The sequence below is a fragment of the Benincasa hispida genome, chromosome 5 (assembly GCF_009727055.1).
Source record: "Benincasa hispida cultivar B227 chromosome 5, ASM972705v1, whole genome shotgun sequence".
In the NCBI taxonomy this organism is placed as follows: Eukaryota; Viridiplantae; Streptophyta; class Magnoliopsida; order Cucurbitales; family Cucurbitaceae; genus Benincasa; species Benincasa hispida.
The window spans coordinates 20,883,981-20,899,702 of record NC_052353.1 but is presented as its reverse complement, the minus strand read 5'-3'; the positions used below and the strand labels follow the sequence as shown (position 1 = coordinate 20,899,702).

Here is a 15,722-nt window from a genome sequence, read left to right as displayed (position 1 = left end):
TAGAGTCACTCCACAATCGTCTAGTCTCTCTTCAGCTGTCGTTTAGTAAATCGTATTCACTTGACAGTCACCGTGAGTCTTTCCGAGAATAGAAAATCTCACAACTCAACTACTAAATTTAGGGGGAAAAAAATTTCTTTTATCTCACGGTTACCATGAAACCACCAATAACCTCCCACTCAATTGGTTATTAGAGAAAAAGAGAAAATTATCCAATAATTAATATTATTATAAATATATATGATAACTAACTTACCATACTATATTTATAACCTATAGTTTTAATATTTCATCTCATGAAACATATAAACCATAGTTCTTTTTCTATTTCATGGTAATTAATGTAAATCTCATTTACATTAATCCTCCACTTGATGTATCTCATACATCACACCGATCATATCATATATAATCGAATATCTCTTGTTAATTTGAACATTTCAAATCAACATCAATAACTGATTTTCAACTTGAATCCATTGAGCTACCAAGGGGACCTTATGGACTTGTAACTCGAAGCTCCAACAGCGAATAACTGACTAAACTCTTTAGTCACGGGATCCACCATCTGTTAATTGCCATACACTCCACTAAAGACCGACAGCCACACTCTCCTTACTACATATATATTATGTGTCCATCAACCAATCAACAATGCGATAACCCTTCACAGATCACTTGTAAGTATAGCTGGGCCAATAACCGTTATGCCTCTATAGTTACATCTAACTCCTTAAGTACCACTGATCCCTCTAATGAACATAAGTCATAGTCCTACTATGACTGAGTCCTCTTTTCCAAAGAGAAGTTGTGGCCACTATGTTCAAGCCCCAGAATCAGCCCTTAAGGGAGCAATCTATCTACTTACCCCTACTTTGGAGAAGGAGTGAATTCCATCTTGTGTAACTGAGTTCCTAGCTCCCAAATCAGAAAAGACCTAAAAAAGGTAGGCATGTTGAGTTGGCAATCTAGTCACTCTCACCCATACTAATCAAAGGAACGCCCTCAAAGACAGAAGTTCCCAAAACACTCAGAATTGAGGTGATGTCACCTATGGTCGTTTAGGTGAGATGTAAGTCTCTAGTATCAATGGCGTTATATACAGAGACGAATCATCTCGTGGTCCGGTCTTATACAAACTCTTTGTATAGGACAACTCCGCTCGCATTCTCCACATGAATGGTCAAGATCTACCATCTGTAGCAGTTTACAACACTTCCAAACCTCTATAAAGCGGGTCGTATCCATAGTGTCACCAGGATCAGGTATCCCTCCTTAATCTTTATACTACAGACCTATTTAGGTTATCACTTAAGGCATGATCCACGTGTATATCTCATATACATGCTTAAGTTTACATACAATAACCATGGAGCTTTGTTTATTGGATGTGAGTAAATGTCAAATAAAATAACTCTTATTTTATTCATAACAATGTGTATAGATTACTGATAACGGGTAGAAATGCACGTTATTACAGCACAAATAAGTAAAACAATGAGGGAATGCAACGGTAAAAATATACAAAATCATGTCCAAAAGCGCTAAACTGAGAAAATTGCGATCGCATGCGCCCATCACATAAAAGCAGCTAATGTACTTATTTTGTGCAGGAAAAATGTGTTGGTGCAAGTAAAATTGCGATCCAAGGAATTAGGCATTTGCGTGCATGGAAAGATTGCGATCGCAAAGTCATGCAATCGTATGCGTTCCCGAGAAGTTGCTCAAGAAGGTGGCCGTATAAAAACGGTGCATCAAGGTGAGAGCATAATAAATCATGATGGGATAGAAAGCTGATGAGGGTCGAATCCAAATTTAGTTGACAAGCCGTTAACGACACACTGTAGCAAATACACTCAACTTTCGGTGACCATTAATCAGCACATCAGAGCAGAAGATTTAATGACTGCCCATCATTGCAATCATTAGAAAGAAAAGTTTCTTCACCTTGAGCTTTATAAATACCGAAGGCCACCATCGCTAGAGTAGTTTGCCATATAGAAGTTAGATTATATACAAGATAGATAGCCGTTAAGTCTGTTCATAGTCATTCTTATACTTAGAAGATGGAGTTGAGCTAAGAGAAGGAGACGCCGAAAGATCATTCCTGAACAGCTCAGAAGACTTCCGGGAAGCCCTACAAACGGAGAGAGGGCCAACACTTGCGAGAGCAAGGATATTCTTCTGGGCAGAGTTGGAGTGAAAAGACAGTGTAAAAATCCACAGGAAGCAAGACATTTCTACCGGGCTTCTTATCTCTACATTCTATTATTATTTTGTATTCTGCATTTAATCTATACATAATGGAAATCGCATTTCAACTTATGTTCAATCTCTCCATACTTCGCATGAGTAGCTAAATTTCGGAATGGGTTGAGAAGTACTTAGCTAGCATGACCTAAGATCTTCACTTTATGCGATCATCTTGTCTTATGTATGCGTTATTCACCCTTTGGAGATGCTGAGGAGAGTGGTCTAAAGATAGAATCTAGACTTGAGAGAGTCAGATTAGAATCTAGGCTTGGGAGAGTCAGATTAGAACCGCGTAAGCAAGAGATAGAAACTTAGGAATAAGTTCTGTTGCTATTAACACATCGCATACACCCTAGAGAAAGGATATGATAGTATGCGGTCACCTTGTATAAGTGTGCATCATTCATCATCGCATAGACAAGAATAGAGGCTTAGACATAAGTTCTATCGACTTTTTTGTATACATCGCGTGCGTCCTAGAAATAGGAGTTACGACATTTGCATTGGAAGATGACATGTTGTTGTTTGTGTGTAGCATGATCACATAACTTGAACGCAATCTAAGGAAGTGTTAGCTAAATCCCTTCTCAACCCGTTCATCGCATACTCATTGTAATTCTCGATTTCATCAACTCTTTACTCGAATCTGTCGCATAGAAAATATACTCAAAACACCATCCAACTTATTTGTTTTTGCCACCGTAAAGGAATCAAATTTACTGTCGCATAGTAACTCAGTAGTCCCTGTGTTCGACCTTAGACTTACTAGGAAACCTAGTGAGATTTATACTTGGATCTTATTAGGATGCATATGCAATGCATAACTTATCACCGCAAATATACACCATAATCGCATCACATTTACAATGCATCAATTATAAACTACGAGACTCTGGGAGAATTAGGACACCAATCCCAACAAAAAGAACACTAACCCTTGAAGAACCCTTCTTCTCGCTTCCTCTCCGGTGAAAGAACATGAATTGATTTGTCACTTCTCTTATTGTCAGCACCATGAACACAACAATACAGTAGGAACTAAAACACCACAATGAGGACACCACCATAATGTCTTCCTCGTTATTCTCAAAGAGAGAGTCACATAAAGTTGTCGGATACTATTTTATAATTTTGGTGTAAAGGGAAGATATGAGATTTGTTAGAAAAAAATCTTTTTGGTAGAGAAGATGATGATGATGAGGAGCTTGGTAGAGCATAGAATTATTCTGTCCAAAAAGAATATCATGTTGAATTCCCAAAAACCAACAACTCCTCTGTTTAACTCCCTCAAGAACTCCCAAAGAGTTATAATTTTGAACTCAAAATTCAAAATCAATTATATTAAACCAATTTAATATAATTAAATCCAAATTATATGTTTTATCCCATACAACATATAACCTATAGTTTATTATATCGCATATAATATAACTTATAGTTTATAATTCTCTCATATGACTTACAGTTTTAATATGAATCATATTCATATTAACTTTAACCTATAGGTTTTATATGAATCACATTCATATAGTTAATGTTCAAATCATATTCAAGTACTTATTTCTCTCATTAAAACTTTCCATCATAATATATCACATACATTATATTTATTGTATCTTATACAATTAATTCCCTTTAATTAATTTAAACAAATCAAATTAATCCAAAATTCACATTAATCCTTATTGAGCTAACAAAGGGACCTTATGGACCTACAGATTGAAGTTCCAATGATATGAGATTAATTAATTAAACTTTTTAATTAAATTAATCAACCTTCATAAACTGTTGGTCATTCCATTAAAGATGACAGTTGCACTCTTCGCACACTAGATATATTTTTATGTCCATTAAATATAACCAACTAACAGTGCGTTGACCCTTCACAAATTGCTCGCAAGTACAGCTGGTCAAAATTACCACTTTACCCCTGTAATTACATCTAACTTCTTAAGTACCATTGTTCCCTCTAATGAACAATTAGTCATAGTCCAACCATAACATAACCCCTCTCGAGCCAGGAGAGGGTGTGGCGCTACATTATTCAAAACCCGAAATCAGCCCTTAAGGGAGCAATTTATCTATTTAAACAACAGGAAGGAGTGAATTCCTTTTTGTGTAGTTGTGTTCCCAGCTCCTCAATAAGATGAATCCCCAAATTGGTAGGCATATTGAGTCGGTGAATTTGGTCATTCTTACCCATGCAGATCAAAGGATCGTCTTCATAGGAAAGAATTCATAACTCACTCAGGATTAAGGTTAAGTCACATGTGGTCATCCTGGTGAAATGTAAGCCTCTTCTAGTAACGGTGTTATAAAGAGAGACTATTCATTTCGTGGTCCGTTCTTATACAAACTCTTTATATAAGATACTTCTGCTTATATGTCTCTACATGAATGAGCAGGATTAAATCATTTGTAACACTTTACAACAATTGTAACAATTACAAAGCGGGTCGTATCTATAGTGTCACAAGGATAAGGTACCCAACCTTATCCATCTACTACTGACCGTTCAGGTTATTACTTAAACATGATTCACCTGTATGTCTCCACATACATGTTTAAGCTTCATCAAATAACCTTGGATCTTAGTTTTTTTTTATTCTGGGTTCATGCAATTAAATGTTAAATAAAATAACAGCTTACTTATTAAATAAATAATCTATTTGTACAAATACAAGTTACAAACTACATGACCACGAGATTGGGGCATCAATGAGTAGTTCCCTTGAGTGTTGGACTTGAACAATAGGGCCTCACCCTTTCATTGATCTGAGAGGAACTTAATTTATGGTTGGACCATAAACAAATTGTTCGTTAGAGGATTAGTGGTATTTAAGGATATCGAGGTAATTGTAGGAATAAAATGATATTTGAATCAGCTTTAATTATGAATAACTCAAGTAGGATCAACTTACATTTAATGATTATATCCATGGGCGCAACATATTTTACAGTGTATAAGAGTTCAACTATAGGTATGTAGTAGTTTGCCCCATAGTTAATGAATGTTGGTCAATTAATTAAATGAAATTAACTACCCTCTTATGCATGGAAGTGGGGTAGTGTCAGTTAATTCCCTTTCCACGTTAAATAAAAAGAGTTTGTATTCATAAAAAGGAGGTGACTAAAATCATTATGCTAAAGAACTATCTTTCACTCTCTCACTCTCAATATTATCACAGAAAAGGTTCTCTGCCAAAAAGCTCTCCTATTCCAATTCCTTTATTTTTCAAAAGAGACTCCTACAAGTCGGTACCTTGCTAGAGTCATAGCAAGGAAGTCCTTTTCGAGGCATTTGTAGAAGAGGAGGAATTCGATTAATTGGAGAAAAAGAATCCCTATAGAAAAGAGTTTCTTCAAAGGTATTTTTCTATTTTCCTTCTATAATATATGCTTAACCTATACAATTTTCAATCTAAACAAAAATCAAAGCATAAGCGATCATACGCTTTTGTTGGGATTCGATCCATTCAATTACCAACTTCAACAACCATTATATTAAAATTATTAATTTATGGTATTTTATAATCGTTCTTTATAATATTTTGACATTAATAAAAATACTTTTAGTATCGAAACCGAACAAATTTTATATAAAAATGTTGAGTTGCCAAACATATGAGGTTTTTTATTTTAAAGAATTTTTATCAAAAGTATTCAAATGAAAATAATTTTTTGGAAAACATGTTTTTTTTCTTAGTCATTTCAACCAAGCTTAATAGGAAGAGAGAAGGGTTGAAAGGGTTTGGACGCAATAACACTACCAAAACCCCAACTGTTTCAGTCCATAGCTTCGTTATAGCCATTGTGTTCTCCTCTGTCTCCGAATCAGTTCTTCAGTTTTGAAGAAGTAATTGGAACAATCAGATATTATATTCGAGTAAATGTGGTATCTCTGTGTGTTCTATCACAGGCTTTTGGATTACAGGAAGGCGGAGGTCGAGTCTCTAGCCGAGTTGTTTGGTGGAAATGGCGACCACAAAGGGGAGAAGTTGGAATGGAAGCTTCCTCTTCACCATCACCCCGATTCTCCTTTCCATTTCGTCGACCTCTCTTCCGACGATCTTGCTCGCAACATCGCCAATCGAAGTCAGCAATTTCGTTTCGTTTTTGGTTTTTGTCTTAATTTGCTCCAGTTTTCTTTCATTTAATTTCATTTGGTTTGGTTTTGTGTAGGTATACTAGTGAAGGGGATGTATGAACTCTGGGGTGAAGGAAGTGACTACGAGGAGCTAGAGGAGTCCATTAGAAATTATCCGGAAGAACGGAAATCGCCATACTTACAACCCGGAAGCTCTTTCAAGATTTCTGTAGAGAGCTTTGGGAAGGCTATCAGCTTCCAGGAACAAAATGAACGTATCCAGGGGCTAGCATACATCCCTTTCAAGGTCTAGTAGCCTTTCGGTAATCTAGTTTATGCTCCCTTTTATTTTTCTCTCTGTTTTATTGTTTTTTCAACTTATGATTTTGAGCTATTGAAATTCAATCCTTTTGCTTATAATGGATACTAGAGACTACATGGTTATAGTGTGGAATGCTCACTTCAGTTATGGAATCAAATTAATATGTGTTAAGAAACTCTTATAGTGATGGACAGACTATTGAGCTTGAAGAGTTGGTTTAAGTGATGGATCAGAGACAATAAGGCTAGAAGTTATAAATTGTGGTGCCACTAACTTTTTAGGTAGAGAATTGATAGATAAAAGAATTGCAAAGCAATTTGTGAAGAGGAATTATCGAAAAGCTATAAGCACCGAGATTATATTGAAGTGTGATGGCCAAATCATATTATTTTGGTGGTGTGTCAATAAAAGGGGGAGGGGGCAAAAGAGAATGGCTTGGTTGGTTATATCTCCTTGTTGGTAAGAAGGGTTCTTTTAATAATATTTTTAAAAATTTATTTTAAAAAATAGTTTTTATAATAAATAAAAATCTCTAAACAAGAAACGATGATTAAAAAGCTATAAAGGAGTACAAAAGTTTAAAATCTACCGAGCTGAAAGATGATAGGGAAGTCTGAGAACCTAGGAGGGCTAGAACTTGAGAATTTAAGGATTAGTAACAAAGTTTTGTTTGTGAAATGGCTCTGGTGTTTTCCCTTGGGCCTAAAACCCTTTTGCTCAGGTATTTCTCATGGGAAGGAGGGGTAGGAGAACAAAACTCATGTTCTCAAATTGGCTTAAGAAGTATGAATACGACATGACAAGAACATAATGGAACATAACGATACACCATATTTTTACAAAATTTAGGACACGGATGTGGCAAGGACACGTTAAGGATACATTTTTTTGGTTAGCTACATTGTGGGGGATGGTAAGGATACGTTTTATCAGGAAGATCAGTGGGTGGGGGATAGCCCCCTCTGCTCTGTGTTTCCTCATCTTTATCATTTGTCTTCTCTTAAAAATCAATGTACACCATTTTTTTTTTAAAATTTAGGACACGGATGCGTCAAGGACACATTAAGGATACGTTTTCTTGGTCAGCTGCATTGTGGGGGATGGTAAGGATCCATATTTTTGGAAAGATCCGTGGGTGGGGGATAGCCCCCTCTACTTTGTGTTTCCTCATCTTTACCATTTGTCTTCCCTTAAAAATCATCGGTGGCCTGGTCGGGGAGCTAAGTATTCTTTTCCTTTTGGTTTCCATTGTCATTTATCCACTAGGGAGATGAGAAAGGTTGCCTCTCTTCTTCCTTTTTTGGAAGAGTGTGTTTTTAGGGTGGGGAGGAAGGATGTTCATGCCTAGAGGCCTAATCCTGTCTCTTATACACATCTAGATGTGTATAAGAGACAGCCACTAGGGAGATGAGAAAGGTTGCCTCTCTTCTTCCTTTTTTGGAAGAGTGTGTTTTTAGGGTGGGGAGGAAGGATGTTCATGCCTAGAGGCCTAATCCTACTGAGGGCTTTTCTTGTAAGTCTTTCTTTAGGTTGCTTTTGGATCCGTCTCTTGGTAATGAGTTGGCCTTTGATGTGGTTTGGAGGATTAAGATACCAAAGAAAACCAAGTTCTTTACTTGACAAGTTTTGCTCGGTTGAGTGAACACATTGGTTGGCTTGCTAGGAAGATAGCCTCGTTAATAGGTCCTTTCTACTGTATTCTCTATCGGAGGGCAGAGGAAGACCTGGATCATCTGCTTTGGGGTTGTCGATTTTCGAGGTTTGTGTGGTTATGCTTCTTGCAAGAATTTGATATTCACATTATTTGCCAGAGGGATATTCGCGTGATGATCAGAGAGTTCCTCCTCCATTTGCCTTTCAGAGAGAAACACCAGCTTTTGTGGTTTGTTGGGGTGTGTGTTGTGTTGTGGGACATTTGGAGTGAGAGAAACAATGGTGTTCAGAGGTCTGGAGAAGGATCCTAGTGAAGTTTGGTTCTTAGTGAGGTTTCATGTTTCAGTTTGTACTTCGGTTTGGAAGTTTTTTGGTAATTATTCCCTAGGTAACATATTACTTAGTTGGAAACCTTTTCGTTAGATGATTTTTTTTTGTGGGTTTTTTTTTTGTATGTTCTTGTATTTTTTCATTCTTTCTCAATGAAAGTTATTGATTCTATAAAAAAAAATAATAATAATAATAAATAAATAAATGAAACATGCTTTTAAAATATATATTTATATATATATATATATATATCACTTTTAGCTATGAAGGAAATTTAAAGTCAATGAGTTTATGCACTTATATGCTTAAATAATTAGTTTGATGTATTTCACTCTCAAAATTTAACTTTTTTTGTCTTATGTGTGTCTACTTAGTATACTTAACAAGTGTTTGATGCATGTCAAATAAATGTTGGTCCTACTTTGACTGTGTACAACTAGTGTCTAATACATCTATTGCATTAACAAGTGTTTGATATGTGTCTAACAGATGTCGGAGTGTCCAAATGTCTGACACGTGTTGGATATGAACATGCTAGCCAAACTAAAGTGTTCATGGTTCTTAGGAATTGGCAAATTAAAAGGAGAAAAAGTTAGCCCACCTTGTCAAAATGGTTCTGCAGATTCCCTTGGTCTTCCACACAAAATTATTGACATTAAGTATGGGAAGGAAGTTAGACTATGGCTCACAGAAACTAAAAGACCAATAAAATTAAGATGTCCCTAGAATTTTATCTCTAAACAGAAATACTGGGCCATGAAACTGTTGCAAGCTTGTTCTTGGTAGGTGGGGAAAAGATTCCTAGACCTTGTGTGAATCTCCCTTCAAATGAAAGAAGAAAACACCTTTGGAACAAGGGCATACAAAAACCAAGCCTAAAAAGGCCCACTATGGAAAGAGGGAACAAGAATGTAAAATGTTGCCTAAAGAGTAATTTCAAAAAAGTCTTCAAAATTGAAGTCCAAAGGGAATTATGAAACTTCACTAAGGACCAAACATCATTAGGGTCCCTCTCCACCCCTCTAAAAACTCTACTATTTCTCTCACCCCACAAAACTCGGAACAAATTGCACATCCCAACTAACCACAAAAATTGGCCATTCCCCCGAAAAGGTGGATCGAGAAGGAACTCTCCAATCGAACTGCCAATAACCCTCTAATGAGCCAACATGAAATCAAACTCCTGGAGGAAGTGGTCCTACATCGATCTCACCAACTTACACCTCCAAAGCAAGTGATCCAGATCTTCCTCTATGTTCCGACCGAGAATACAACAGAATGGACCAATTGATGAAGGCAACTTTCTCGAAAGCAGATCCAAAGTGTCCACTTGACCGAGTAAAACTTTCCAGGGAAAGAACTTTAACTTTTTTCGGAATCTTAATCCTCCACAATGGAACCAAAGACAAACTCACTAGTGGGAAAAAGATCCAACAAACATCGAAAGGACTTATAAGAGAAACCCTCTAAAGGGTCGAGACTCCAAACACGAACATCTCTTCTCCCTAGCCTAAAATCAAATTCTCCTATCGAAGACAAGATCGAAACAATTGCCGACGTTTCCTTATTGGTCAACAAATGATGGAAACCAAACAAGAAAGAAGTTGAGCTCCCTCACCAAGCTAAAAAGTAAATTAAATAGTTTTTAAGGGAAAATTATAAAAATGAGCTAACGTGGAGCAGAGGGTTCTATCCCCCACCCACTAATCTTCCGAAAAGTATTTTTCCTTCCCTTCCTCACCAAACAATGAACAAGATGGGAAAAAGAGGGGAGTTCAAGAGAAATGTCCTTCCACAGGTTTCGGAAAGTGCCTTTAACCCCACCTGACAACCATTCAAAGAGTTGAGGGTCATGCTTGCTAACAGTAATTCTATTGCATGAGGAAACAGGCTCGAGGGGGAAATGCCAGAACCGTTTAGCCAATAAGGTTCTATTACGAATCCTCAATTCCCAATGGCTTGGGATGCACTATGGGATTATATAATTTGGAAAAGAAGGAAAGAGCCTTCTCCTCAACCTCCTTCCCATTACGGGAAAGCTCCCCACTGTTCAGGATAAGGGGTCAATACTGTTCTTATTCTTATTGTCACTATCCACCCTATGGAAGAAATAAGTATTACAATCCCCTTTCTTAACCCATTTCACCTTGGCCTTTTGACCCCAACTGATGGATTCTTTTCTGGACCACCTCAACAAACTTCCCGTTTAGAGAAACCCTCTCCTCTTTCTCAGCAGTCTCCAGAGGGCCTTCCAGCTCCTTTAAGTCAGGCCCATTGATTTTGTTTAGGATCTTTTGTTTCTTAACCTTAATGTCTCCACAAACCTCTTAATTCCAAGATTTAAGAGCCCCTTTTACGACCTCAACTTCCCCATAAAGTGATATCTTTCCCTCTTCACAAGAACCTCAACATTCTACTAAGAGGAAATATTGGCCTTAAAAGAAGGATGCTCTAAAGTCTAACTACATGTTCTCGAACCGAAAAGGACTCTGCCCCATTTTTGGGTCCCCAAGGAAGGATAATGGGCCAGTGATTTGAAGTAATTTTCGGCCCCATTTCTTCCCTTTGAAAACTCCAACCAAACGGGGTGTAGGTGTTCTTGAGGATTCCTCCTCAGCCCTTTTTTATTCTCTCAAAAAAAAAAAAAAATTATATATATAAAATAATAATAAATAAAGATTTTTCTCTTTTTTTTAAAAAAAAATTATAGAAGGTATATAATTTAATTCATGCATGCAAGTTTAATCAAGAAAGTACTATCCATCTACCCAACTTCTTACATGTTTTTCATGCATGCAAGTTTGATTGAGAAAATATAATCAGTTTACTTAATTTTGTACATTTATTTTCGGTTTCACATCCTAACTTGGGAATCTTACCCTTTTTGAAGAAATTTGGTGGCATGTTGATGGGACAGTTATGCTACCTCATGCTTCATTTATGTTACAATCGCATCTCTTTTACATTTACTTTTAACTTAGTCAAGACATGGTCTCATGCAATTATCACGGCTTCTCATCATAAATGGTATCAATCAAGTAGTAGAAGTCCTATCAATGTCATTTTCTTCCGTTAGCTCTTTAGGTTCTGCAGGTAATACCTGAATTTTGACACTGTTCTTAATCATTAATTTGCTACACAAGCTGAACATGTCAATGTCTTCATTTTTTAATAAATGGATGCGTATGGTATATTTCAGGGTCAAGTTAGTTTAAAAAGTCCAGATCATAAATTCTGTCTTATGGAAACTGCTGATCACGGACTCAATAATGGACTTCCACCAATTTCTCAAAGGAGGATTTTTTTTGGCCGGGAGGTCGGTGGTGCCGATAGGAAGCTTATACCAACATATCAGTTAAAAAGTCGCACTTATCTTGGGCCAACAGCCATGGATGCTGAAATGGCTTTCTTAATGGCCAACCAAGCATTAGCGACAGCAGGGAAACTTGTCTATGATCCTTTTGTTGGCACTGGGAGCATTCTTGTGGGTGCAGCTCATTTTGGAGCAATGACAATGGTAACTACTTTTGCTTTGCATCTTTATTTTTTATATACGCGAGTATTTTGGTCAAGCTTTAAGTACATCTCGATTAATCTCATAAAGAAATTGTCTGATGTTACAACATTTGGTTGGCAGAAAACCTGTGGGAGGCTTAATATCCTAAATTGATAGCTTTGAACACATTCCTCTAAAGTCTCCTACTTTCTTTCATGTACATGAGTCATGGGGGGTACTTTTGCTTTGTATTGGATATTATATTATGAGTTTTAGTTTTCAATCTATTAATGACCATTCATTGCATTTAGGGAACTTAATTTAAGGTTGTTTCCAGTTCCCATAGAATGCGTGTGGGAGAGAGACCATTTGAATTCAAACTGACCAAAATGTCTCAGGGTGCAGACATTGACATTAGGGTGGTACGTGATGGTCGTGGCCCTGATTGTAATGTTTGGAGCAATTTCAAGCAGGTAAATATGTTTTATAATAAAATTCTATGTTTGGAAATTTAGTTCATGTTGCAAGTCTTAGTTAATAGTTTATGGTTTATAGTTTACACTGGCCAAGTAATGTACTATGTTAGAATACATGTGAGGGTGACAAGCATGATAAAGGATAAAATAAATGTAAGTTTGAAATTTTATGCACGCATGAACTGACAGTTAAAATAAATGTGAGGGTGACAAGCATGATAGAGGATAAACAACTGTACTGTTAGCATTTTGCTTGTGCAATTTCTGGGATTCAACTGATTATGATAATATCAAGTTTTGATGCTTTATGTTCCTTATGCATTGTAATTATGATCTTAGATGTTTCATGGTGTAGTGGAATTAATCTGTTTATTACTGCTTGCAGTATGGATTACCACCGCCAATTGTGCTGTTAAGAGCAGATAATAATCGTCCTCCCTGGCGTCCAGGATTGAAGGAGGTACAGCAGTAATATTTAGCACCTGTACTCTTTATTTATTTTTCACTGTTTTCCTGTCTGGTTTGAAGTTCCACTGGCATTGTTATATTCTGATGCTCACTGATTGCTGTGGATATTCACCGCTTAACATCTACTTACAGATTTGCAATCATTTTCTTTTTCTTTTTTCTTTTTTATTTTCTTTAACAATAAATAAAACTTTTCATTGAAGAAATGAAGAGGGACTAATGCTCAAGGAAAAGATACAAACTCATATAGAAATGAAGAGGGACTAATGCTCAAGGAAAAGATACAAACTCATATAGAAGTGAATAAGGAAGATAAATGAGAAACAAAAAAACTGAATGAATAATCTTGCAAAGAACTTAAGGTTCGAACCGAACTTGAAGCTTCAAAGAACCACAAAACAGAGGGTTGAGAGAGGAAAAAAAAAACACTTGCAAAGCAAGCCCGCTGGGAGAACACTAAATACAACATTAAGCATGGAAAAACCTCCTCCAAAACACTCGAGAATCTCTGAAGTCAAAAACAGCCGGGAAAAAAACACAGCAACAAAACCAGCTGAAGAGAATCTAGAACCAGAGATGAAATCATCACCAAAGAAGCCAACTGAAAAGAATGAAATTTGAAATGTTTATCAATTTTTAAATAGAATTAAGTTTTCTTTTTGCAATTTTCTTTTGTATAAAATGATTTACTAAGAGTTAAAAATTAACTGAATTCTAACACATTCCAAGCAATTAAAAACTAAATAATACATAATAACATATATTGCATGAAACATATTGGGCAAAGCTTGAACTTGTTAGGATACCTCCTAACAAGAACACTCAAGAACATAACGAACACAAAGAACACTATGGATAGAAATGTATATATTGCAATATCACTAAAGAAACTACAATATATCATAGCCTTTTGAGAGGGTTACTCTCCCAAAATTCTTTAAAGGAAATCATTACAAAATTCTTCACACCTTTCTCCTAACCCCACTCCCTTTATTTAATAACTATCTCTAACCAACTTAATACCTATTTACTAATATCCCCCTTCTAATAAACATAAATATTCTACTAATGATCCTATTTTCATTATTCAATGATTCTGTTTGGCACCTTCAAATTCCGTTTGTAATATAACATTATCTTGAATGATGTGCTATAGTCCGGCCAAAGTTTTGAGGAAAAAGCCAAGACTTTAATGCAGTACTAACTCATTTGAGGAATGTGTTAATAAGGAACATGCGACATTTTAAAGATAAACTCAAGTTGAGGGATTCTTGATTTAGCAAAATTACAAGCCTCTTTTTTGTGTGCACCGTTCAAGTTCCTTTTCTAATTCTACTCTCTTTTTAGCTACATATAATTTGAGTTCATTTTTCGTAACTTCTCTGGAAAGTGTTTTACTCGTACTTGTTGGTAGACTTTTTTCAAATCATAATGTTTGCAATTTGATAGAATTTGACTTTCATGAGTTGTTTGAAAGTTGTCACCAGGCACACAAGGAGAGAGATATGGCGAAAGCAACTAATCCATCTGCAGTAGAACATTTTAGTTATTCATTGCTGCGATGCTTGTTACAAGTTTTAGCATTATATTTGCTATCCTGGTTCTGATGCATTTTCACAACTTGCTTCTCTACCCAGATGTTTGATGCAATCATTTGCGACCCTCCTTATGGAGTCCGTGCCGGAGGGCGTAAATCTGGTGGTCGGAAATTGTTAAAAGGAACTGTTGCACCTTACACGGTTCCAGACGACAAGAGAACAGACCATATACCATCAACTGCTGCTTACAGCCTTGTTGAGTGTGTGCATGATTTACTTGACCTTGCTGCCAAGATGCTTGTGATGGGTGGCAGGCTTGTATTCTTCTACCCTGTTTTGAGGGAAGAAGATTGCGTGTTTAATCAATTCCCAGAACATCCTTGCTTTACTTTAATCAGTTCCTCCGAGCAAATATTAAGCTCGCGATACAGCCGGGTGTTGCTAACTATGGTAAAAAGAAGTTCATACACTGAAGAAATGGCAGAGGCAGCAAGATTAAAACATGAAGAATTCAGGGAAAACCATTTGAAATGGTTAGAAGATGGTAATCTCCATTCTGCTGTTTTCAGTCCCTCCACTGATTCCCAGCTTGCAGTTGGTGGCAATTGCAATTTGAGTAAAGACCCAAAACCAAAATACAGAGGAAAGTATGTATAATTGGAAGTTATTGTAGGTTTTGGTTTGCTAATTCTCCGAATTTTCTAAGCCCCTTGGATTTTGGTTATGTTCATGCAGTTTGTTAGTTTTTTTTCTTATAAAAATGTAGCTTAAACGGCAAGTTTAGTCCTTAAATTTTTAAGTGTTTTGTTTGGCCTCTAATTTTTTTTTCCCTATCTAATGTCTTGTATTTTCTTTGGAAAAAAAAGAAGAAAACCTTTCAATTCTATTTAATAGGTTTCTAAGTTTTTAACATTAAAAAATAAATAAAATTAATTGTTTTAGTATATAAATTTGAGCTGGGTCCTACTAACTTTCAATTAGAAAAATGTTAAATAGGGTTCGTAATTTCAAATTTTAATTTAAGACAAAATAATATTATTAGGTATATTTTTATTTTTATTTTCATTTTTTAGATTTTGTAGAACTAATCTTGTAAATT

General features: G+C 36.1%; 1 protein-coding gene across 1 annotated transcript; it reads left to right on the top strand.

Annotated features, from left to right (window-relative positions):
• Window positions 1-5,983: 5,983 nt before the first annotated feature.
• Window positions 5,984-15,442, top strand: LOC120078463 (tRNA (guanine(10)-N2)-methyltransferase homolog). Its single transcript, XM_039032730.1, has 6 exons — window positions 5,984-6,348; window positions 6,436-6,647; window positions 11,845-12,162; window positions 12,540-12,614; window positions 13,003-13,077; window positions 14,723-15,442. Exons 1-6 carry the CDS (start codon window positions 6,144-6,146, stop codon window positions 15,278-15,280), a joined length of 1,443 nt encoding a protein of 480 aa, XP_038888658.1. The 5' UTR covers window positions 5,984-6,143; the 3' UTR covers window positions 15,281-15,442.
• The last annotated feature ends 280 nt before the right edge of the window (window positions 15,443-15,722 follow it).

Bases quoted from the DNA above. Each gene is read 5' to 3' on its own strand.
- LOC120078463 (XM_039032730.1), top strand. From the start codon at position 6,144: ATGTGGTATCTCTGTGTGTTCTATCACAGGCTTTTGGATTACAGGAAG. The intron at 6,349-6,435 runs GTCAGCAATTTC...GGTTTTGTGTAG, and splicing joins TCGCAACATCGCCAATCGAA to GTATACTAGTGAAGGGGATG. The intron at 12,615-13,002 runs GTAAATATGTTT...TACTGCTTGCAG, and splicing joins TTTGGAGCAATTTCAAGCAG to TATGGATTACCACCGCCAAT.